Source organism: Triturus cristatus, chromosome 8, assembly GCF_964204655.1.
Source record: "Triturus cristatus chromosome 8, aTriCri1.1, whole genome shotgun sequence".
Taxonomy (NCBI): Eukaryota; Metazoa; Chordata; class Amphibia; order Caudata; family Salamandridae; genus Triturus; species Triturus cristatus.
Genome location: NC_140591.1, coordinates 959,218,722 through 959,245,074, shown reverse-complemented (window position 1 = coordinate 959,245,074; position 26,353 = coordinate 959,218,722). Strand labels below are relative to the sequence as shown.

General features: G+C 46.8%; 1 protein-coding gene across 1 annotated transcript in view; it reads left to right on the top strand.

Annotated features, from left to right (window-relative positions):
- Positions 1–26,353, top strand: part of PHEX (phosphate regulating endopeptidase X-linked) — a 1,454,229-nt gene that overhangs the window by 632,928 nt on the left and 794,948 nt on the right. The window contains exon 6 of the mRNA XM_085622474.1: positions 24,419–24,484. Coding sequence (XP_085478600.1) covers positions 24,419–24,484 — 66 coding nt within the window. The remainder of the gene's footprint in view (positions 1–24,418; positions 24,485–26,353) is intronic.

Here is a 26,353-nt window from a genome sequence, read left to right as displayed (position 1 = left end):
TAGATTTTGGCAAATATCTTCCTGCCTTTGAATTCCAACAGTTTCTCATTAAAATCCAACATATTAATTTTCCAGATTTTCTCTCTTATGAAACATCAGAAGCTGGAGACACACGGTGTGTTGCACTCGCTAATCACCCTGGGCACAACACGACACCAGAATCAATGGTTTTATTCATCCCTATGCGAGGCCTCTCTGACTCCCCTGCTACAATTGCACAAAAAATTGGACAGATACTTGGGACGGGTACTCACAGACACAGAGTGGGGCAAAATCTTGGAATCCCCTAAGAAAGTATCACGAAGCACACAACAGAAATACATCCAATTCAATTATGTGCACATGGTTTACCTGACGCCCCATAGGATCTTTGACACTTTTGGAGGGAAGCCGAGACGTTGCCCGAGTATAATCTAGGTGATGTAGATTTCTTGCATATGACTTGTGAGTGTAGGGTCACGCAAGTATTTTGGCAGGAAGTCCTCTCCAAACATACTACGACACTGGGGTGAACGCTTAGCTACGCAGCAGACGTCTGTTTACTTGGACTTTTCCCTAGATCACCTAAACGTAAAGTGGGAAATAGGTTCAGAGATCTGGCGCTGGTGCTGGCTAGGAGGCGGGTAGCAATCACATGGAAAGCACCAATGGGGCCGCAATCACATATTTGGCAGAGGGAGGTGACTATCTGGGCTGGCGCAGAAGAGAGAGCGCTGCACAGGGAGGAGTTGAGAGGACTACGCCAACGCCCTATGGCAGAACAATGGGGAGACATTTTACATGCCTGGGAATATCCACCCTCCTTGAGTAGCTCAGATGGAGAAAGTGGACCTCTCTCACCCTAATGTAGAGTCTTGAAGAGTCCACATCCCAGATTGTTAGACCACATGATTGTGGCTCTTGGGAATTCCCCCCATATGCCGCATGACAAGAACCTAAAGATCAACCGATGGGGGGATATGTGGCTGAGACAAGACTGGGCGATCATGGAGCCCTGCCCTGTCCTGATTAGATGAGTTGCCCTCCTCTTTTCTTCCAGCCCCCGCTGCCCCTCTTGCCCTCCTCTGGCCCTCCCCCAACCGATTGAAAACATGCACAGCACCTTATTTGTAGATAGCACCTCACGAGACCTAGACAGGCAGTCTGTCACTTTGTGTTATTGCCCCATTGGCAACATTGCTGTACATAAGATCCAGATGTGGCATAGTCTCTATGTAGATCCAAAGAGCCGTCGGGTCGTGCACAGACCTGGCAAGTGGTAAAAATGGAAAATTTGTTGGGTGCCAATGAGGTATCACTCTCGTAACCCTGGGAGTGTGAAAAGACAAAGTGATTCTCATGCGTTGGCTGGACACAGGCAACGTCCCTCTGGGCACACCATTTCAAGCATATGCTGAAGACGTTTTAAACAATCTGAACGCTACATTGAGTAGGGATGCAGTAGATGCTTAGAGTCAGAATTTAATGAATGAAGATTTTTTCAAAGTGCTTCATGCGCTTAAGATGCAATGATGATGATATTATGTACACTCCATATCATCTGATTAATATGATCCCAATGCATTTTGGGCCCATCTGGCCCTTCATCAGGGGAATCTAAACAAAGAGATACAAATATGTAACTAAGCATTTACAATGAGTGATAATGCCATCAAACAAAAGCCGAAAGAGGACCCTGCCAATAAAGTAACAATCAATACTAAGATACTATAATGGCCACACTGTCATGCGATAAGATGGATAAAAACAATAAAAAACGAAAAAAACGTGCCGTGTAAAACGAGGGTGAATTACTCGAGTTGCAGTGATTGAAAAAAACATAAAAGGTGAGTTACCGATGGTGAGAGAAAAATCAGTGGTCATAAACAGAACCGTGTTCAGTGATCGTTAAAATACCGGAAGGACAAGGAATAAAGTGTTTGCAACGTCTATGAGTTCGTTATTGCCTACTCCATCATGCAGCTACTATTCACCTAGGAGGGAGTGTATGCTGGCTGATATGGATTGCTGTTGAGCGTTCCCGCTGGGGGGAGCTAGACCCGATGAATCCAAGGGGGCCGCAGAGGATTGTGGAGGGGGGTCTCCTATCTCAGGAGCCTGTGCGGTGTGAAGTTGTGTGGTGCTGGGGGTATGTAAGTCAATGACTGGGGTCTCTGGAGTCTGGCACCGCCTAAATTGGTGCAGCAGGAGCGCCCATTCTAGGGAAATTGGGACCTTACGTATACCTTTGGCTTCTTCCTCCCTGATTGCGTCTTCCTCGGCCGCCGCCCATTTGAGTACCGCCCCCACCCATGCCGTGATCGGGGGACCTGATGGGGCCCGCCAGTGCATGGCTATACAGCGTTTGGCCAGTAGGTGGGGTAGGAAAACAAAGCGCATTGGTATTTCGTGTCGTTTCCTCCGTCCCAGAATGCCGAGTGCACAGCCCTCCCAAGTAGTCAGATGGGACAGCCCGGTGAGATCCCTGAGCGTCGCGTGGATAAATGACCAATAGGTCTGAATGCCCGGGCAGGTCCAGAACATGTGGGAGAAGGCTGTGTCTCCTGCCTGACAGCGAGGGCAAAGGAAGGTCGTGTCGGGGAAAAAGCGTTGAAGGCGTGCAGGCGTTAGGTATGCCCTATGTAGGATGTGAAATTGTATGTTCTTGAACCGAGCGTTCCTGGAAACTTTTTTAGGGAACTCTATCACTCTGTCCCACTCGTTATCATGAAACGATCACCCCGCTTCCTCCTCCCAGGGGGCCCGGAGAGATCCCAGCAGTGGGGGTGCCAGTTCCCTGATTGATTTGTATAGCCATGTGGTGAGATGACGACCCAGTCCCATTCGCAAGATTGAGTGTAGAACGGGGTGAGTGGGAGGTTCCCCTAGTGCGAGATCGGAGTATGGTCAGTAGCAGCCAAGGAGTTGTCGGTGAAGCAGGAACTGTCCAGGGGGTAGGTCATAGTCGCCCATAAGCTGTCGGTATGGCCGGAGCTGTCCCCCTTCAAACAGTGCCTCCGCTTCGGTAATGTCTCTAGACGTCCATTCCCGAAGCATGGTAGGAGTAAAGAACCCCCTATGTCTGGGCCAGCCGACTAGTGGCAGTAATGGTGTGTATGGGGGGCAATCTGTCGCCATGCGGTGTATACGCTGAATGCACTTCCGGGCTATATCTACTTGTAGGGGGTCGGTACGCGCAGGACGGAATCCTGGCAGAAGTAGACGACGTAGCTCCGGCATGGGTATACGACCCGTGATTGTATGTGTTTCGAGTGTATATCTGTCTGCCGTCCAATATGAAAGCCACTGGAGCTGCGATGCTAGAAAGTAGGCTTCAAACGACGGCGCACCAAGCCCCCCTTGTGTCGTGGGCAACTTCAGTTTTGCTAGTGCGATCCTATGCCGTCCCTTACCCCATATTAAAGAACTGAGGAGTGTATCCAAGTCCCTGAAGAAGGAGTGAGGTGGGATTACTGGGAGGTTAGTGAAATAATATAAAAGCCGTGGGACCAGAATCATCTTTGCCAAAGCCACCCGGCCTATTGGGGCCAGCGGAAGGTTCCGCCAGAATCCAATGGAGGACCGTATCCCCGCGAGCGCCCTGCAGTGGTTACCCTCGTATAGGTCGACTGGGGAGTGATATAGACGAATCCCGAGGTATCGGGGGCCCTCAGCTGCCCACTGTAGTTTCCGGTTCCCGATCCAGACATCCTGAGAGGGGGCATCCGGGTGGAGGGGGTATACCATCGACTTGTCCCAGTTCACTTGCAGGCCTGAGGCCTCCGTGAACTCCGTCAGAGCGGTCTCGAGTATGGTGAGATCCGCTGTCACATCTCGCAGGTATATGAGGAGGTCGTCCGCGTACAGGGATACACAGTGTGTAACGTCCGCTAGTGGAATACCCCAAGCTTGCCCGTCCCGGCACAGCCGGATAGCCAAGGGCTCCACCGCGAGCGCAAATAATAATGGTGAGAGGGGGCACCCTTGTCGTGTGCCTCTGTGTATAGCGAATTCCGGGGAGATGTAGCGACCGAGACGGACCCGAGATGTGAGATCGGTGTAGAGGAGACGAGTGTAGGCTAAGAGCGTGGGACCCAGTCCCGCCCGTCTGAGGACGGCGAAGAGGAACTGCCATGTTAGGGTGTCAAACGCCTTCTCAAGGTCCAGAATTAGGCACGCCGCCCGCGGGTAGCGATCGCCCAGTTGGTCCTGGATATGAAAAAGGCGCCGGATATTGTGAGAGGTGTTCCTTCCCGGGACAAAACCACATTGATCAGGGTGGACCAGTGGCCGTATGAGTTGCGAGTACCTGTCTGCTAAAATTTTCCCCAAAATTTTGCAGTCCGCCGTAAGTAGTGTGATGGGGCGATAGGAGGCTGGGAGTTGGGGATCCTGGTCGGGTTTCGTGAATGTCACGATCACCGACGCTCTCATGGAACGGGGCAGTTTACCGAGCTTGAGTGCCGAGTCCAGCACTGCTGATAAGCGGGGAGTCAGCAAGGGGCAAAGGTGGCATAGTGTTCAAGTGGAAACCCGTCCAGGCCTGGGGCCTTACCACGGGCCAGAGCTCGTATCGCGCTTGTAATCTCAGTGGCTTGTATCATGGTATCCAACCCCTTCCGGTCTGTAGCCGAAATCTGGGGGAGGGATAGAGGGTCGAGGATGTGGTCGATGGCCTCTGGATCAAGAGAGGAGGGGGCAGTGTAGACCGCCGAATAATGGTGGTAAAAGGCCTGGAGGATCTCATCCTGGGATTGTACCAAGGTGCCCCGGGAGTTTATAATCGCAGTGATGGGTCGGACCTCGGCATCTTGCTTGGCGAGACATGCCAAGAGCGTGCCCGTTTTATCACGGTCCCTGTGCATTCGGGTTGCATAAGACCGAAAGTTGTGGCGTCGAAGATCCACGCATGCCTCTTGATATGCCGATTTGGCTTGGGCGACTTGGGCCGCCGTTACCACCGACTGATCTGCCGCTTTTGTGGCCGTGGCCAGTCGTTGTTCCGCCTTCTCTAAGGCTTGCTCCAAGGTACGTCTTATCGCTACTCTCTGCCGGATACACTCCCCGCGAGCTACCACCTTGAAGCTATCCCACTCGACCAGGGTCGATGATGCAGTCCCTGTGTTATGCGTAAAGTACTCTGTAATGCTGCTTTGGTGTTCATGCGTGAAAACCTGGTCTGTGAGGCATTCCCATGCTAATCGCCATGTGGGGACCGGGGGTCGCGGAGGTCTCCATTGGAGACTAAGCAGATGCGCATCGTGATCCGAAACGACTCTACCCAAGTAATCCGAGTGGCATATTTGCGGGAGGAGCGTTGCGGTGCAAAGGAATCGGTCAAGTCGAACTCGCAGGTCGTGTGGGATGGAGTGAAAAGAGTAAATACGGGCCTGAGGATGGTGTAATCTCCATGCGTCTGTAAGCGACCAATGTGCGACCCATGCTTTAAAGCGCTCGATTTGTCTGAAGGCGGAGGAGTGCGGGAGCGGGGGATGCGACCGATCCAATAGTGGATCTAGGATACAGTTATAGTCCCGCCTAGTATCCAGGGCACATGCGTGAATTGGGCTAGAGCGTTCGTGAGTCGGTCCCAAAATTTATCCTGAACGACATTCGGGGCAAATATACTTCCCAAGAGGACCGCCCTCCCGTCCAAGAGTCCCTCCAGTAGAGCGAATCTGCCGTCTTCGTCCACCACCCGACTAAGTTCCCGGAAAGGGGTACCCGGGCGGATCCATATCAGTGCCCCCTGGGCAAACTAGGAGTATGTCGTGGCGCAGAGGAGTCCGCGCCACTTTGCTCGCAGCTTGCCCACTTCGGCTGAGTTAAGGTGGGTTTCCTGTAGGCAGAGAATGGACACTTTCTGTCGCTTCGCATAAGCATATATCGCATAGCGCTTATGTGGGGTGTGTAGGCCGTGGGTATTGAGCGTGAGTATGTGGATGTTTGTGTTATTCGTCACCTGTGCCATGAGTAGTATGGTCTGTTGAAGGGTCGGGCCAGGTGTCCACTGAGCAGGGTTTCGAGTGATCTCCTAGGGATGCGCCGCGCCCGAGAGGAGTAATTAGGCAGGGGGACTGCCCAAGCGGTCAGTCGGTGGCATGAGGCCCCATGGCTGGGTGGGACATGTTCGAACCGGGGTAGTAACAACACAGGGGGGTGCGGGAAACTGTCCCAATACATAGGACTCATCGTTTAGGAAACGGTGTGTCCAAACTTCCTCCCGTAACACAAGGGGGGAGAACTCCTCTATGTGATAGGGGGTGACGGCGTGCAAGTGCGAGGTCACACGGTTAGTGGGCATGTAGAAAAGGCAATGCGCGTCTTGTGCAAGGTGTTGGCTCCGGTGTATGAGACAACGTGCATGAGGTGAACTTCACATATAAGGATATCGTGCGGCAGTCTGTATGTCCAAGTCACTTCAGGGTGAGGCACGAGAGATCAGACCATCCAGCAGCACATCCGCGGTTTGCGGGGTGGCGTGGGGGAGTGCTGCCAGGTCCGCTCCCGAGATGGTGCCATTGCTGTCGTTGTTGCCGCCTGATGAGAACAGATGGGGGGGTCGGTCTATGGACTCCGAGGGTCGCGGGGAGCGCAGATCGATAGCTGCCTGCAGAGCCTCACGCCTTTCTCGCATTATTTGTTCAAGGTCGGGCGAGTCATGAGAACCACCTGTTGATCTGGGTTCGGTATTACGGATCTTCTTGGGGCGTTTCCGAGTGTGGGCAGGTTGGAGAGGCGAGCCCCTTTGAGGGTGAGGGTTGGATGCTCGCGGGCAGTGCTGGTCTGCCTTGTCTTGTGCGGCCTCCACGGATGTGAAGAAGAGGGAAGCCCCGTTGTGAAGGATCTTTAGGCGGGCTGGGTATAGCAGAGCATATTGAATCTGATTGTCTCGTAGTCTCTGCTTTACATCCAGGAAGGAGGATCTCTGCTGTTGTACTGCTCGGGCATAGCCCGGGAAGATCATTATTTGGTTGTTTTCCACCCGTAGTGGTGCTGCCACCCTCGCCGCCCAAAGCACCGCGTCCCGATCTCGAAAGTGCAAGAACTTAGCCAGGAGCGGCCGGGGCGTCGCACCAAATGGGGGTCTCTGGGCCGGCACTCTGTGAGCCCGCTCTATAGAGAAAAAGGCTGTGCAATCTGTGGAAGGAGTGAAAGACTTCAGCCAAGTGTCCATATAGTCTATAGGATTTCCTTTCTCGATGCCCTCCGGTAGTCCCAGCACTCGGATGTTGCAGCATCTTGAGCGCCCTTCCAAATTGTTTGCGCGTTCCTCCACTGCGGTTAGACGGTTGAGGACTCCCTGGAGCGTCGCCTGGTGGTCTTTCAGCATTGGTTGTATTTCCTCCAAAGTCCGCTCCTCCGTGCGTACCCGGTCAGCTAATTTTCGGTGGTCATCCCGGAGAAGGTTGACATCTGTCGCCAGGGCCCGAGGCGCTCTTCCATAGATAGACGGGACAACTCGATGGCGGCCAGGACCTTATCCAACTTATCCGATATTGATAGGTCTGTGTGGGGTGCTGTGCCGGGGGTCCAGGTCGAGGCCCTCGGCATGTTCTCCGGGGCTGTCTCCGGGACCGTGTGGTGTTGCGCAGGTCTTGATTTCCCCATCTTGACGTCACGCGCGGTGAGCGGGCCGGTGCCGTCGGTCAGATCTCAGGAGCCCACGGTGGTGCCAGGGGTCCGCAAGGGGCGCGGTGGTAGAGGGCAACGAGAGAGCAGCGTCGGGGGGCAGCAGCCCGGGCCAATATTCGGGGTCTCCCTCCGCAGGCAGGGCACAAAGCCACCGACGTCAGGTCCCAGGAGCCACCTGCACAGCACCTCCGGTTGCAGAGCCCCCACGCCGAGCCCCCGTCCGCCTCCGATGCCGCGGGCGGGAACTCTCTTGCAGCGCCCGTGAAGTCCGGGGGCCGCACTCCACCGAGTGCGACTGTGATCCCCACGTGGCCGTCCGGGTCCGGTCCCCTCCGGAGGCTCCCGACAGAGGCAAGACCCCCACAGCTCTTCGGGGTGTAGACGACTAGGCCTGGTCGTGTGTGGTGGGGAAGCGCTGATGTGCGTCACGTCTCCCCATAGTCCGCTGCGCGTCCCCAGCGCCTGGTGTCCGGGGCATCCCCTTCAGATTGAGGAGCGCGTTATCACGTCGCGCCGTTGTGACCCCTCATTTTGGCACTCTTCAACCAATACAACCTCCCGGGGGCACCAGGAAGCCCTCTGGCAGTTCTCTGCAGATAGTCAGCGAGAGGGACAGGCTGGAGCGCTTCAACCCCCCCGGACACCGCCAAGGAGGTCGTCTCTGTCACTGCCCTAGGTGTAGAGGCCTCACCGGTGGTGTGGGGAAGGGCCCGGTGTCTGCTTGGCGGCCATTTTAAGGTCAGGCAGGCCACACGAGGGAGGGCCAAAACACCCCCAGGTCGTGTTGTGCTCGCCGGGTCCCAGCGCCTCTTCACGGCCCCCCCAGGAGCGGGTGTACCTGGGGCTGTCACTGGCAGTGTCCAGATCCTCCTCCGGTATGAGGCAGGCCCTCCGCGCCTGGAATGGCGGGTCCGCCCGGGGCGGCGATGTCCCCCTCCTCTCGAGGCGGCCCACCTCCGTGGCCCCTGGTCCGCTCTCGGCCCTTCCTAGGCAGGTAGCGATGTAGGGACAGCGCGGTGCACCGCTATCCCCAGCGTCTCCCCCTGCGCCTTCCCCGTCTCACTCACGGGAGTCGCGGCGCCATTTTGGGTCCCGGGCTACGGCGGCGTCCAGTCCTTCCGGAAAAAAAACACGTTCCCGAGGCTCAGGTCATCATCGAGCCTCCCGCCGCATCTCGCCACCTTCCAGGCACTGTCCGGCGCGTTTTGAGCCGCCGAGCACCTGCTGTGACGCTCTGTAGCACAGCAGAGAGGCGCCCGTTCGCGGAGCCTCAGCGATGCACAGCCGCCATCGTGGCTTGCTTAGCCACGCCCCTCACCTTTTCCTGTATAATAGGTGTTTTCTTCTACTACATTTTGTGTGTGGAACCAGACGTGCCAGCCAAACACAAGCAGGAGCAATATTTTAGCCCAAAAAACACTGAAGCAATGAGTTGTTGACATAACTTTCTTTAGTGATTGTTTAGTGTCAAACATGTGTGAAGCTGTCACAAGATCATTGATTGGCACCTCTAAGCTAAAGAGTACCTCTGAAGGATTTTGGAGACAGAGAAAGAAAGTTAAAGAAATTGAGGACAGAAAATCTATATGAGAGAGCAGACTATGACTGATGACTACTCTAGTTGAGAAGCTATCTAAAACAATCCTCTGAAATGCAATGCTCTCTTTGCTCTCTTTTTTGCCAGGTGACATTCTGAGAACTTGCTCATAAGACCAATATTGAGTCTATTCTGATGCTTAGTTTAGTTTGTTGATTTCACAAAGCTGCTTCCCTACTTCCTATTTATAGTTTGGTATTTCAAAAAGAACAAAAAATAAAAGAAAGCAAACACAACATCTTGCACAGATGTCACCCTTCCTATACTAAGGCATGTATTAGTTTTATAGTTTGCAAGGCACTATAGGTCCCTTCCTCGAGCAGTATAACTGAAAAACATACTTCTGTTATGGGGGCAAACATTTTAATTACAATCGCAGAGTGTGAAACAAATTTCCAAAAGCGACTGTTTATTGCATTCATTTGAGTTGTATATTGCGAAGTAAAAACAGGTGTCGGATCAGTGCCCTGCAGGATCTAGTTAGTGACCAGTCCCTACTATTACTCTCACATCCTGGGGCGGGCTGACCCAGTTTTTGCACACATTTTCAGGTTTTTCCATGGGATTGCTGTTTATTGTGTAGTCCATGATTTTGTTGTTCCCCAACCCTGAGTCTGTCCTCCCAAAGATACGAAAGTAACATATCTTGGTTGGCCTGATTTCCATCACCAGAGAGATGGAGAGGGCGTTGATTCATTGACACTCCCAAATGTAGTGATGGAAAACATAATTTTGTAGACGTAAATTCCTATAGACACACAAACCTCTATACAGTTTTTTGGAGCCTGCTATTGACACAGGCCTCCTGAAATGTTGAGCGGCAGTACCCATAACAGTGCATGCCAACTTGTGTGGGTGAAGTTCTGTCACCTTGTTATTCCACGTTTTGAGTGTAGCAGAAGCAGACATGCAATTTCCAGGTCACCATTTTGCCCCAACTATAGCTGGCTGGTCCTGCATCCCAATGACCACAGCATCATAGAGTTGTGTGACTGTAACTACACCCATGGTAAATACAGTGAGAAAGAAAGCAAGAGGAGGAGCCTCCATATAGGTCAATAACCCTCAGAATTTTTAGGGTAGAAATACCAACCTTAGGTTGGCTTAGGTGTTGGGCCCTAGAATCTGAAGGCCTGCCAAAGCAGTTACTTTGGATTCCTAGATGCGCCCACATTAGCCTGTTTTAGTGAGTTCATCTGCAAATACAGAAGAGAGGAATGGCCCTGTTAGGTAAACCACATCTCAAGAAATTGAAGTGTACAACATATTCCTTCCACCTTAGGGGTGACCAAGTCAGTTAGGAATAAGGGAGGGGTGGATCTTCAGATGATACATTTTAGGCATTATAAGTTAGATGTGTTCCTTCTAGACATATGAAACTCATAGATGTGAAATTCACCCCTTAGGTCCTGTATATCCTCAGCATTCTTAAAAGGGGCATTTTGTGACCTAATGTTGATGATGTGATAAAATATTTCCTCCTGTGTCAATCCATGTGTTTCACAAAAGCATCCATTTGGAATTTTACCTATTGGTTTCAGTTTGAGTTATGATCATAAGAGGGGCTGACGTTTTGTTTCTCCTTAAGTCTTAATACTTGGAGCGGGGTTGGTGAGGTGTGAGAGAAATAATCTGGATAGAGAGGTGATGAGGTGGTGGTGGTAAAATCCTGCACATGGATGGAGGAAACAATGGCTACATGGTCTGCCTATGCTGGGTAAGGGAGATATGCTCTGATAGAGGATTCCTCTGGGAACAAACACTTTGCTTGGTCTTTAGCAAGATCGCTCAAGTCCAGGCAGAAATGCTTTGACTGAATCTGGGACAAAGGGACCTGTGAAATAATCTGCTTGAGCACGAGATGTTGGTATCTGCTTCTATTGTATGTTGTGAGTGGAGGGTTGTTTGTACACTTACTGGGTAAGATAAAGAGAGACAGTAAATGTAACAACCTGACACAGTTTCAAAAGGATGAAAGGTGGAGTTTAACACTGCATGGATTTAAACTGGTCACCTGCAGGTTACAGTGATTGGCTAATAATGTTTTTAGGAAACATCATCAGCTCCTGTATCAGCCCATGTATACATTCAGAAGAGAGGTAGGAATGGCAGAACAGAACAATGTCTTGAGGGAATGTGATCGCCCAAAGTGAACAAAGTCTGATGTAGCTGTGCCTGATGTAAATAGGAGCATTTCTGAGGTTACACATGTGGTAAATCTTTAAAATCAATATATATCCTGGCCTAGATAGCTTGTAAATTATTAGCAGAGTGGTATCAATTCAGTGCTACTGTGATTGTTCTTATATATTTAAATACTTCTTTTGAATAATCCTCAACTTGCATGTCTCTGCCTGCATTGGTTAATCTGACTGTCAAGAAAGACAATCATGCAATCAGAAACTTAGATTGTTTCAAGAGATCCCTCACAATATTGCTAATGAAGGTTAACATTACAGTATTCTTTTCTGATCTAATTAAAAGCACCAGCAACAAGATTTCCAGAGTTCAGAAAAGAGTTATGTTGTGTTCACGCAAGCAGGTTTATGACAATCGATGTAGTGCACCTACAAAGCAAAAACAAGTCTTCCATGAGTCTACAATTGCACCTCTTGCCCGAGACACAGGAACAAGGCCTTTCACATGAGCAGAGTTGGACTTTTTGGCTTCTCTGAAACATTTCAGCATTCCTACTAGTTTGATAATATGATCACTCTTTTGGGGTCGATTATGATGCCGTTCGGAAGAACTCCAAATCGGATTCGGGTTTGCCAAATCCGATTCAGAACTCTTGTTTCCGACCGAATCGTACACAGTTCCCAACGGCTGATTACAATGCCCGGAAGTCATTAGGGCCGTCCGAATCGGTTCCGAGAGGTAGTCGGACAGGTCGAGTCTTTCGGAGCCGAATCGTACAGCTCTATGGATTCGGTTTCCGAGCGACCGATTACGATGACCGATTCGGACAGCCGTTCCGATTTGGTCTGCCCGAAACTAAACAGCTGTTGTAATCTGTCTTTGGGGGACTGTAGCAGGCCCCCCTTCACCTGGGGCCTACTGAATCTGTCCCGTGGGGTACCCAAGGGACCCCCCTTTCCTACCATGCACAGTGTGGCAGGCACCATGGGGTGCCTGCCATAGGGTGCATGATTTTCCCCAGCCACCCCTTTCTTCAATGGGAGCCTGTGCTCTCATTTGGAACACAGGCTCCCATTGAAGTCAATGGGAGTCCGACGAATCGTATTCGGAAGCATCAGGAAGCATCAAAATCATTCGGTCTGTCTCCCCCGATCCGAGACGTTCGGAAAGCATTCCGGAACCAAATTGCTCAGAATGCTGTCTGGACAAGATTGTAATCGGTCCCTTTTTGTTAGAAAAGTGAGTCCTATTTAGACAAACCAATAGAGTTCATCTGTATTTCCTGAGCAGAGAGGGGCAATACAAGAGTCCTCTTTCACTTTAATCTTTTTTGCTGCCAGCATGAGAAAATATAAATATAACGGGATTATGAACATGGATTCACAAAATAAAGGAATGCTGTATGAGAGTGATATTTACCTATACAGTGGCTATTGGCCTATTAGATAAATGTAGAGACATATCTGGTTGTAGGATAAACATGAACACATGAAGTTTTATGTGAAGTCTTAGGTTTATGTGTGTCATGCTGTTATGATCATTCTTGTAACTTTTCTTTTAATATGGTGGAAATGACTTAATACGAAAGGAACTTGGTGGTGTGCTGAATAGCCATGACTCTGCAAGTTCCCACAATTGTCCTTTCCTTTCTGCTTGTCTTAGTGGTGGTAAAGGCACGGAGCTTCAGATGTTGTCGTTGAGTATAAGTAGCAACCAATGAAAACAAGCCAGGGACTTACTGATCTTGGCTTCATCTTAAGAATGTATATGTTATGGGAGTGAGATGAACCCCTAGTCCCGAGTGCAAAGGGACAAGTACGTGGGACAGTAAGTTCGATACCTGGAGCTTGCCAGTGACAAGGGCATGTCCTGCAATTGGAGGTGTTTAGAGTCAGCACACCTCAGTGTATTGCATCTCCTCAGATATCTCTTGGCTGGTGCTGGATTGTCCCTGCTCCAAGAAGAACATCTGTCACTGACCAGCCGGTGTGTGAATGCCTGGTGGGGGACGTCATCCTCGAATAGGGCCACTGACAAAGTAGGCCTGATTGGGCCCAGTGTAGGATTAGCAGCAGTGCAGTGATTGGCAAACATGCGTGAAATTGAGTAGAGTAGGTTTTCATGCTCCATGCAAAGGGGAAGAATGATTCTGGGAGATTACTGCATCGACAGAGAAAGATGATGGGTCTGCAGGGCACTGACATTGGGAAACTTTATGAGGTGGAAAAGTCTGTCTAAGTGATAGAAATAAGGTTGGAGAAAATTGAAACTAAAGTGGCTGATATGGAAAGCAAGGTATCTCTGGGAACCATATTAAATGTCCCATAAGACTCCCTGGCGGTGGCAAATGCAAAAATTGAAACAACATCAGTGCTTCTCAATGGTGCTTCCAGATTCATCCTCATTGTGAAAGACACACTGGAAATGTTGACAGATACAAAGGTCTCTGATCTAACAGTTCTGAAAGTTCCAGCCTTTAATGCAGAATGCAGAGTGAGAATGACAGAGCCAATACACTCTGTTTTGTCGTCCACCTGACCCTGCTGGATTACTCACATAGCCCACTGATAAGGAAGGCATATAGGCATCAACCCAGAACCTCCAAATCTCAGACAGCAACATTAATTGGAATGATATTAGTTGCTCTTCAGGACTCCAAAGGGTGTGACCCTGTGCTATGAATGGTGGTTATCTTGCAGCAGCATTTACCATATGAGAACAAGAGAATCCTACGTTACCTTCAACAGTAGCACAATACCTCAAGTGAGAAGGTAACAGATGATAATGATCTCTAGGCAGTTGCTGAGTTTGAGTGGCAAAGCTTCTATGTGGGTCATCAAAGACTAAATATATTTTACAGAGCGAAAGCATACCTTATCTCCAATGTTAAAGTGACTAGTCCTTTAGAGGAGGTGAAAGAGGACTCTAGCAATAACTGTTAGTGACCTGTTCTAGTGTTTTCTGCTTGCCTCTAGATGTTGTTAATCCACTGACCAAACCTGTTTACATCACAAATTGAATGACGCAGAGAATGGGAGAACCTGTTCTGAAAATGTAATGAATGAAGTGGTTATTGTTCTACTTGGGGGTTGCACCTACTTCTCCTCCTGCTGTTCCTCCTTCTTTTCTCTTTCCCATGTTCCCCCAGATACGCTTTTAAGGGGCAACATTTGAATAACGGATTGGTTAGAGAATCTCGAAGGATCACTGAAGTTGGTGTTTCTTTTGATTGTCTTGTACTTCTTTATGCCTTCCAATGTGATTTCCTTTGTCTGATTATAGTAAAAATATTGAATGCTAATTCTATCTTGTAGTCTGTTTGGTGATGTAAATATATATCCATGAATATATATTCACTTAAAAAACCAAAGGTTACAGAGACGTTATAGTTAGGAAATAGAAGTTCAAAAAACCTTTGAAATTCAGGGAAAAAAACAAAGGTTACAGGAATGTTATACTTTGGTTATTTGAGCTAACTATGACTTATGTCTCACAATGCACTGCTTATGACCTCATATATTACATCACTCATGACATTTCGAGCAAACAACTATATCCTGGGAAAGGGCACCCTGGTACATAGTAGGATCTGGCCCTGGGGGTGGAGGTTCCGAGGGCCGTGATTGTCTCCAGGAGGGGGACCCGCAGCCCCTCCACCTTTCACTTTAATGGGCCGTCCTGGGGAGGTGGTGGTCCCTGAGGTTGAAAATGGTCCGAAAGGATGGGCCACGCGCCCCCCTCTTTAATTGAAAACCTTGCCCAGGGAGGTTGGTGGACACCGGGGCGCGGGGGGTCCATGGAGCCCCCTGCTTTCTGTGAGCCCTGGAGAGGTGTTGGTCTCCAGGGATCGGAGGGGTCTCTGTGGCCCCCTCAATTGAAGTTTTCAAAGCCCCTGGGAGGTGGCGTCCCTCTGTTTGGGGGTGGAGTGCGGGTACCCCCACATAATTTATAACAAATTCCCTGGGGCGGTGGTTGTCCCTGGGGTTTCATAAAACCCTAGGAGGGGGGCCCCATGCACCCCTCTCCTTTTCTTTTGGTGTGCCCCCGAGACTAGGCCCACCCAGGGGCTTCCTTCGTAAGAAGCTCGGGAGTCTACGCATTTTTTTTGCAATTTTGCAGCGGATCCACCCAAAAATGAAAAAAAAATATCTTTTTAATGCCCGGCGGGGTCACTGTGGGACCCCCCCACACCATATCTGGGGGTCAGGGTATTCCTACCCTGTACCCTTTTCTTTATTTTTTTTACAAAATTGTGGGACTCGGCTTCAAGCCTTGTCTCAAGATGGCTGCCAACACTTCCTGGTTGCAGTGTTGGCAGCCTATCAAATCTCAGCACTGGGACTGTGGATCCATGAGTCCACTGCAAGGATCCACGCCCCTAGATATCTATATTGTTTATCCTTGAATACCTCTAAAACTACTACATGGATTTACACCACACCACAACAAGCATTGGCATAGCCAATAGGTCTCACCTTTGGGACCTTATAAGCATGTAGTCATGCATCACATTATGAAACAAGCATGTGAATAGTCCTGGTTGACTTTAGGTGTCTGTCAGTTGTTGTGTTAAATATTTGGATAGAATAATAAAAAGCTGAGAGAGGAAGGAAAATACGGTTGCACTATGGGAATTGCAGAAAATTAGTTTATGATTTTTAAAGCCAAAATCTTAATCACATACCACACCCTTTTCAGAGGCACCCCATCCCAGTTTTTTCATCTTGCTTCAAGCCCTGTCTGCTGTAATCAAAGCAGATCGCTGAAATCACCAAAAATAGCCAACATTATCCCACTCTAAAAAATGGTTTAGCTTATCACTGTAACAAGGCGTTTCAAAAAGGTGAAGGGACACATGTTATTTTTTGAGTAATGTTTACAATAACTTACGAAGTTCAGTATTTCAAAGAGTTCATAGGGGAACAATTGTTGCCTGTCTGATTTACCAATTGCACAAAGGTGAGACAATATTACTTTCTGTATCCAGAAGAATAATGTAAATACACAAATAACATAAACTTTTGTATAGCGCACGTATCACCCGAAAGTCTCGGGGCGCTGAATAACAGATGTATATTGTTACCCAACTCAATGGTACTCATTTTATCGACCTCAGATGGATGAAAGGCTTAGTGGAGCTGCCGGGATTAGAACCTGTCAAACACAGGCCCCTACAGTGGATGCATTTGTCCACTGCGCCACCAGACCCGGCAAATAAGAGGCAATTGTTCAAGAAAATAAATGAATAGACTATAATATACAGATATTAGACGAACATTGGCAAACAAAATAGGGAATCTGCTTTAATCCAGTAATTTATGCTCTAGATGATAGTAAAATGTCGCAATGCCTTCTTATTTTTTAACATTGTGTTCAAAATTGTTTTATTTTTATGTATGAAATGAATTGTTATGTTTTCAGAATAATAAACAAGTAAAATAAACTTTTAAATTTCAATATTGAATTCGAATAAGATTGAACACAATCCTATCCTTCTGTAAAGCACACGTGTTCATTCAAAAGAGATGCTATATTCAAAATAGGTATATTTCTACTTAACAAGGGGAAACCCGTAAGGTAGGAAGGACCTAGGGTACTTACTAATTTGAAAAACAATAGGTCCTTCAAAAACAATTCAACAAAAGAGAAATATAGACCAGAATCGGCTCTATATTATTATACAATGCCCAGCCGGACATTGAAGTTTAATGATCCAAACAAAGGATAATATAAGCATACGTGTGAATATCGAGTGGAGCACAGTCCTGCGTCCTTCAACACTTAACACAATTACATACAGTGACACAAAAAAACGACATTTATCAGGCTGAAAAGAGAAGCTTATTGCCGATAGCAATTACAAAGGCAAGCTTTCAGGGCGGTACAATGACATGCACAATTTTTAACATATGTGTTTAACATGCATGTTTGTACATAGGGTCGACGACGTTTCGATCTATCTAAGCGATACATAGATCATCATCAGGACTAGAGATAACCAAGCCTGAGAATACAATTCCTGTAAAAAGATGAAGAAGGAAAAGAGAAGAAAACATACATTAAAAACATCCTATAGATAATGAATTTACTCAATAATGACAGTGGTCATGCACAACATAACCTGAACGAATCATGATCCAGAGTGAGCTATTGTGATGGCGAAGGAATTTGTTCTACATTAAAATAAAGGAGAAGGTGATTAAGGTAGAATTTCAATAGTGAAAAAACCTGAATGACAAGGTGACATGGCGTGAGAACAAAAAGCGAATGGAAGGAGAATGTACGGTGTGCGATAACCGGCGTGAACAGTTAGCAGGAAAAATAGCCGTATTTGTGAATTGAGCCACAGTAACACTAGGTGCGCGTAATTATAGCCAGGGAGATGTGAACTGGTGACATAATTAGCGATGGCGATTGGCGGGATTAGCGTGAACCCGATATGGGACGTGAGGTAACCCGGTGGGGGTCGAGGCAATTGAGCAGGAGGCAAAAAACTAACCTCGGTAGTAGGCGCACAGAATCGTCGCTAACAATTGAGAGGGACCCAGATAGGGTTGTGGTAAGGAGGGCAACCAGCCAGGGACCGGATAATCATTGGCGGGCAACCGCTGGAACTACGGGGAAAAACCAGGTGTAAGGGAAAGGGATTTGAAACAAGGATGAGGGGAACCAATTTTGGGAAGAGACTCACCACTTGTTCGTACCAGGGACGGAGCTGCAAGGATAATTGGCTTCCGTGTAGGGCGGTATGGATATCCAAGATACGCCTATGAAAGAACGAAGAGGGGGAGTCAGGGAGGGAGGGGTCCGATGAACAGGAAACGGGAGACGGGACAAGTTCTTACCAGAAATATAGTGGCTGCACAATCGCAGGGTGAAAACGGAGAGGGGACTCAGTTACTTGAACCAACAAGGGAGAAACACGTGACCGGCAGCGACCGTGTCATGTGACAGAACGTGCAATGTGTGTAAATATAGGCAGGCGTGACGGAATACTGTCGGCCATATTGGGTCAGTGTAGTTAACAAGGAATGATAGGGAAGGAATAAGAGCCAACAAGAAAAACAATAATCAGCAACAGGTCAAATAGGTTGACAGGATAATAAAGAATTAATTCTTTTAAGACAGAACGAGAAATTAGGCAATTATCGGAAATTTAGAATAAAGGACCTTGATTCTTTAAATAAGGGCAAGCCAGTCTCTGGTTGTGGTTCTATATTAGAACCATTAGGCCAGTATGTTAATTATTTCATCAAAGATTTCGTACCTAATACTCAGTGCTACATTAGGGATAGCATGCATATGATCAATTTGATTGAACCACATCCCTTTAATTCTTCTGAACACCTACTCTGCACTCTTGACGTGAAATCACTTTATACAAATATTCCACAGACCTTTGCCCTACAAGTGATTCAACAAGTCCTTGACTCCAGACCTAGACCACATGCAGTCCCTACATTATTTCTTTTGAAATTACTTGAAATATGCCTTACCCGGAATTTCTTTTGTTTTGATGACTTATTCTTCCAGCAGGTGAAGGGCACTTCGATGGGCGCTATTTTTGCCCCGAATTTGGCCATTCTCTGCATGGACTTTCTAGAAACTAACATCATTCTGTCACCCACTAACCCCTTTATGTCTGGGGTTAAACTATGGCGTTGATACATTGACGACGTTTTCTTAATTTGGCACAACGGTTTTGATATGCTACTAACTTTCAACACTGGCTTAATAACAATTGTTTAGGTCTCCAGTTCACACTTTCTTCTGACTCCTCATCCATCCCCTTCCTCGATCTCACCATATACCACTCAGATGGTGAACTCCTTACAACACTCTACAGGAAACCTACCGAACGAAACACATTATTGAGATATGAGAGTCACCATCCCAGGGCCCTGAGGGATTCTCTACCTTACTCTCAATTTTTGCGTATTCGGCGCAATTGTTTTTCTAAAGAAAACTACTTCATTGAGTCCACAGTTCTTTCAGACAAACTTAAAGCTCGTGGTTACCCTAAACGACTTGTCCGCAATGCCCAGAAACGGGCCTGGTACTGCCCTAGGGAAACCTTGCTCACACCTAACCCCAAAAAAGAAACTAAAAGAATTGTATGTGTCACCACTTTTTCGGTTATTTCTAATCATGTTCGCAAATCTGTCCTTAAACATTGGCCCATACTAAATGCAGGTATACTCAATCTGGAAAGACCATTGTTTGCTTTTCGTAAAAATCGAAATTTGAAAGACCATCTAGTGCGTGCTGCGATCCCTAGAAAAGCACCCCCTACAACACTTAATGCCCATTGGGGTCTGACTCCTTTGGTTGGACATGTCAAGTGTGGTAATTGTAATCTATGCGACTATACATTGGAAGGTAAAACTTTCTCTTTTGGCAGCACTGTTATCAAATCTAATGGTTTCTCGAACTGTAACACATGCAACGTGATTTACTTGATCCAATGTCCATGCAACAAGAACTACATTGGTCAGACAACTCAGAAGATCAAAACAAGAATCGGTCAGCATCGCAGCAGGATTCGCTGTAATGTCCCAAATGCACCATTAGTGGAACATTTCAAACTGGCCAACCATCAAGACAATGAGATCAAATGGACAGTCCTACGAACCATCAAGCTGCCTCCAAGAGGTGGGGATTTGGCTCAAATCCTCAATAAAGAAGAGTTGAAACTCATTATTCTTCTGGACACTATCCGTAACGGTCTTAATAGAAATGAGGACTGGCTTGCCCTTATTTAAAGAATCAAGGTCCTTTATTCTAAATTTCCGATAATTGCCTAATTTCTCGTTCTGTCTTAAAAGAATTAATTCTTTATTATCCTGTCAACCTATTTGACCTGTTGCTGATTATTGTTTTTCTTGTTGGCTCTTATCCCTTCCCTATCATTCCTTGTTAACTACACTGACCCAATATGGCCGACAGTATTCCGTCACGCCTGCCTATATTTACACACATTGCACGTTCTGTCACATGACACGGTCGCTGTCGGTCACGTGTCTCTCCCTTGTTGGTTCAAGTAACTGAGTCCCCTCTCCGTTTTCACCCTGCGATTGTGCAGCCACTATATTTCTGGTAAGAACTTGTCCCGTCTCCCGTTTCCCGTTCATCGGCCCCCCTCCCTCCCTGACTCCCCCTCTTCGTTCTTTCATAGGCGTATCTTGGATATCCATACCGCCCTACACGGAAGCCAATTATCCTTGCAGCTCCGTCCCTGGTACGAACAAGTGGTGAGTCTCTTCCCAAAATTGGTTCCCCTCATCCTTGTTTCAAATCCCTTTCCCTTACACCTGGTTTTTCCCCGTAGTTCCAGCGGTTGCCCGCCAATGATTATCCGGTCCCTGGCTGGTTGCCCTCCTTACCACAACCCTATCTGGGTCCCTCTCAATTGTTAGCGACGATTCTGTGCGCCTACTACCGAGGTTAGTTTTTTGCCTCCTGCTCAATTGCCTCGACCCCCACCGGGTTACCTCACGTCCCATATCGGGTTCACGCTAATCCTGCCAATCGCCATTGCTAATTATGTCACCAGTTCACATCTCCCTGGCTATAATTACGCGCACCTAGTGTTACTGTGGCTCAATTCACAAATACGGCTATTTTTCCTGCTAACTGTTCACGCCGGTTATCGCACACCGTACATTCTCCTTCCATTCGCTTTTTGTTCTCACGCCATGTCACCTTGTCATTTAGGTTTTTTCACTATTGAAATTCTACCTTAATCACCTTTTCCTTTATTTTAATGTAGAACAAATTCCTTCGCCATCACAATAGCTCACTCTGGATCATGATTCGTTCAGGTTATGTTGTGCATGACCACTGTCATTATTGAGTAAATTCATTATCTATAGGATCTTTTTAATGTATGTTTTCTTCTCTTTTCCTTCTTCATCTTTTTACAGGAATTGTATTCTCAGGCTTGGTTATCTCTAGTCCTGATGATGATCTATGTATTGCTTAGATAGATCGAAACGTCGTCGACCCTATGTACAAACATGCATGTTAAACACATATGTTAAAAATTGTGCATGTCATTGTACCGCCCTGAAAGCTTGCCTTTGTAATTGCTATCGGCAATAAGCTTCTCTTTTCAGCCTGATAAATGTCGTTTTTTTGTGTCACTGTATGTAATTGTGTTAAGTGTTGAAGGACGCAGGACTGTGCTCCACTCGATATTCACACGTATGCCTATATTATCCTTTGTTTGGATCATTAAACTTCAATGTCCGGCTGGGCATTGTATAATAATATAGAGCCGATTCTGGTCTATATTTCTCTTTTGTTGAATTGTTTTTGAAGGACCTATTGTTTTTCAAATTATATTCAAAATAGGTAGCCTATGAAAATTGGCATTGTGCATTTGCAAATAACAGGCAGATTATGTAATAGTTTGATTAATTTAGTTTTTCCTGTGGAGAATTGTATTATAAGCTTTGTTTTAAGAAACTAAGCAGTTAATAAACGACTCATGCTAAAGAACGGACGACCGGTGATTAAACAAAGAGTTGCTGTGTTTTCAGGAGTTTGTCAGACGTGCAATAGAAAAACGAATATAAATCTTTCTAGGACTCAGTACTAAATTTCTAGGTTTGGCTGGACAGCGCTACTGCTACCAAAGAGCATTAAGAAGCACTATTGAGAGAGGGTCTTCGGCTCCACTCACATGTTGAATCCCTTAACTACACCATTTGATTGGGCAAAAATTCTGTGCTTCTGCTGAAAAAGAGTATTTGTACTGCATGTTATGCCTTGTTCCACAGCTCAGTAGGCTTGAATTGATTAAGGTTAAGAAATGTACTGAATATATTGTTGCATTTAGCAAATAGGCAAATATAAATCCTGGAACATTAAAAAAAAGAAATGCTACCATCCACTACCTTAACGAAACTGCCCCCTCTGGACTCAGTCAGGAGCTCTCAGGTCAGGACACTGTGCTGAGGGGGGCCCTGGAGCTCGCCCCCAGCCCGCACTGCAGTGGTTGAGGGGACTTATATCACGCCACTGCTGTCATCAATGTTTGGAGTCCAGCAATACCAAATATGTCTGGCTTTTCTTGCGGAAAGTAGTCTCTGTAGTGATGTCATACTCGTATACCTGAGATGATCGCAGCGCGTGGAGTCTTTCACGAGGTCTCCGCGTGCGATCATCTCGGGTGTAAACATGTTGTGAGTTAAATGTGTCCACGCTCCGCGGCGTTTTACAGTCTCCACAATAATTTTGTAATATAAGCAGAGATCACTAAATTTGTGGCAGAAATATAGTTAATTTGATAGCAGATATCGAACTCAGGACTATAAGAAAAGTATGAACATTGTATACATGCTTGTCGCAGATCACACCTGTGACAGACATGTGTGTCTGTGCCCCAGGTTGGAGACAGGTGCTGTTTTCATGTGGTTTTAGCCTGAGCAACAATCTTAACAGGGTCTGGGTCCTTACAGAGGCGGAGGCGTTGAGACACCAAACAGGTTTTCATGGTGCAACATCTGTGACCCGTCCCACCTTCCTCGCGCTTATTTAACATACGTGGCCAATTTTCCTGGACTTGCCCGTAGCAAGTCTACCCCCTGCCTGAAAAAGGGAGGCATTGCATAGACCAGTATCACTACCACATTGCCCAATCTCCTAAGCAACCTCCACATTCATGTAACTAAGGCAGTAGCTTGCTTCATTGTCAGAGTGGCAATAAAGTGGTGGATAACAGCCATTGCAACACAGCAGCAGGAAATGCATCAAATGATGTGCTTCTGGCCCTTTTGTGCTGTAGGGTAGAATAAGGGGTGCGAATAGGGGACCTGCAAATAACTAGAATAGTAATCCTTAAATGCATGAGCGGACGAGCAAAAGAAAACATCCACAATTTAAAGCTGAAGGCTAAAGTCGGTAGCGATACTCAATAGCTGTACACGTATGCCCCTTTTACAGACACTCAATGGCATCCTTCCCTTGCTATTTGTTAAGACAAAACTGTCATCACGTTTCCAACTTGAAGAGGGGTCTCATATATTTTTCTCCTTTCCATCTCTTGCCTTAAATTTTCTCTTTTGGAATTTTGAAGGGGTGTTTTTGTTCTATATACTTTACAATTGCAGAGCTCGTGTCAATGCACTTATGTTACTTGATTGGACGAAAGTGCGGAATACAATTTTGTGAGCACTTGCGCACTTCGAAGAAAAACTATGCTGTGTCTGCAAACCTCAAATTTTAATAGGAAACTGTTGGGAGTGCTAAAAAGGGCCTGTTCACTTCTTTATCTCTGCCCTTGCACCCTTCAGATTCAAACAACCCTAACTAACTATTAATACATACAGACCCCTCACTAACGGCAAGCTCTACCAACCGGTTCTACACTCATGACCAGAGCAGTTCCCCCTTGATCGATTTTAGCACTGTTGTCAATGCCTGCACTGCCTTAGGGCGGCAGCTGTGAAATGGCACGTCATGATAGTAGTTTCATGATATCAGGGAACACAATTTGCTGTGTACAGAATCGCCATGATGATGATTCTGAAAAGTAATCCTTGGTTTATAATCCTGTGTATACAATGCAGGTGCATTAATCTGGTTTGATGTGCTCTCAATAGAAACAAATACAATAAACAAGCATTGGCATAGCCAATAGGTCTCGCCTTTGGGACCTTATAAGTGTTTAGCCATGCAACAGTTGCATAACTAAATACTTATAAGGTTCCAAAAGCAAGACCTATTGGCTATGCCATGCGGCCGGGAAAACATCAAAGCGGCCCTGCGGCCGCATAAGTGAAACTATTCGCGGTAAAGCGGGGCGCGCGCACGCACATGCACTGTAGCTCTAGGCTGGCCTGGTAGCACTTTTTGGAGCCCTCTCAATAAGTCTCGCCAGACCAGCGCATGCGCTGGGTCAGGCGAGACCTAAAAAGGACCCAATAGCTATACAATGTGTGATATTTGTAATCTACTGCATTTAAGAGAGGCTTACATTTTGTGACAGATATAAAAACTGTATTTATTGTATGTGAAAATAAACTATTTTTGTTAGTAATGCTTTGGTGTTTTTTGTCATTACAGCTAGACCAAGCCTCGCTCTCTCTTTCGCACATGGATTACATTGATAATACCACAGAAGCAAAGATGGTAAGTATTATTTTGACTTCACCTGGTGAGTGCTTGAAGTGGGCTACTTTTATTATCAGGACTCAGCTCGATATGAGCACTCAACTTCTCTCTATATTTTCCCATACATTTTCCTTTAAGAAGGTTTATTAAGTATTCTGTGGTTTTCTGGGACTGCTGGGCTTCTGTTTTTTAGGTCTCGCGTTAGCCAAGAGCTTTTGATTTTAATGGAATTCAGTGTATAATATACATACTTACAGGGGCTTTCTGCCTGTTCTATTGGTCTGTTACATTCTCATTCCAATTTTTCTTGCGGCCTCCATAGCATACAGTGTAGGGTAGTTATTGAGCCCACTTCATCCATTTGCTCACTTCACTGTCAGAGACAGCATTTTTACCTTTCACAAGGTGCACATCCAAACTCAAAGTAGATCCCTTAAGTGCCAGGGGCTTACGTATCAATGTGTGCTTTTAGAGTCCCCAAAAATGTTTTCGCTTTTAGCCAGTTTTCTTTTGTCGAGCAACTTGATCAAAAGTAAATTTTTGCAAAAACCATAACACAACAAAACAAGCAATGACAGTGACAAAAGGCTGTCAGTCAATGCCAGATCTAGTTGCTTTGCGAATAGTTGCCTGACTTTGAGATGAAATTTTGACATCGGAATTCTGGGACATATTTAACAAATATCAGAACATTGGAATGTTGGGAGCTCCATTGAAGACAATGGAGTGCTCCCTGCTTCTACGGGCTGGTAAAGGCCTGCAGAGCAACATTCCAATATTTTACAAAGGCCTCTCGGAGCTCGAGGGGATTTAAATCCCCTCAAGCTCCGAGAGGCCTTTGTTTTATTTGTTAGAACATTCTGCCCTCTAGTAGCAGAATGTTCTAATAGCCTTATAGCCCTTCGTAGCATTGCTATACCGGCTATTAAAGTCCCACTCCCTATTTAAAATCCCTCTCCTTTGGCTCGGGCCTTTAACGCAGGAGCGGGCCTTTAAAAGCCGGTATAGCCCGCTACGGCGGGCTATAAGGCTAGAATCATGCAGCACAGTGCAGCAAGTGACCTTGCTGAGCTGTGTGATAGGGAATGGTCTGGAATGCTCCACACGTAACAATATACAGCTTGTTCCTGTCATTTCCCAGTGCTGGTGCACAATGTGCTGTCTAGCACCAACGCAGGAACCCTTGCACCATGGCGCGAGAGTGCCTACGTTGTAAGCAGATTTGTTTTTGTGCAGGAAGGAAAACCTTCCTGCACAAAAACAATCTCCTAAGGCATTTTCCTCTTTCTATGTTTTCTGAAGAATGCTGCGCAAGTAGAAAGAGGAAGTAATGAGGAGAAAGAAAGACATTTCTTATTGTTACACCTCACCTGGGGAGGCGTAGCATCTTGATGCATTCCTAGGCCTACTATTAATGGTAAATGTGGGAATATGCCAAAATCTATAGGTAGTACGTTGTACAGCAATTTGCGCTGTGTTGCATTACTCTAAATTTATCAAGCCCTGCAAAGCCACAAAAGGTAGCCTGCTAAATCAAACTTAAGAGTGGTGTCGCTCTTGCACCTCTTTACGTGGCACAAGGTTGACACAACTCTTTTATAAATAGTGAAGACATCTAAGTCCATGGATATAATGGAGATGCTGATTCCACTGCCACAGTGCTGTGGGAACCAGTCCTAGATGGTGGAGATATCTTGTCAAATATCTGTTATCTATTGCAGAGGAATACGTGATCCACTCTTGTAATTATATCCAATAGCCTACTTCCAGAACAACAGACAATATTATTTATTTCCGATATTTTGATTGAACATTTCAAAAAATAGAATAAGACATCAATTGTAATATCTTCCAATGTAAATACATGGCTGACTGACTTTGAATATC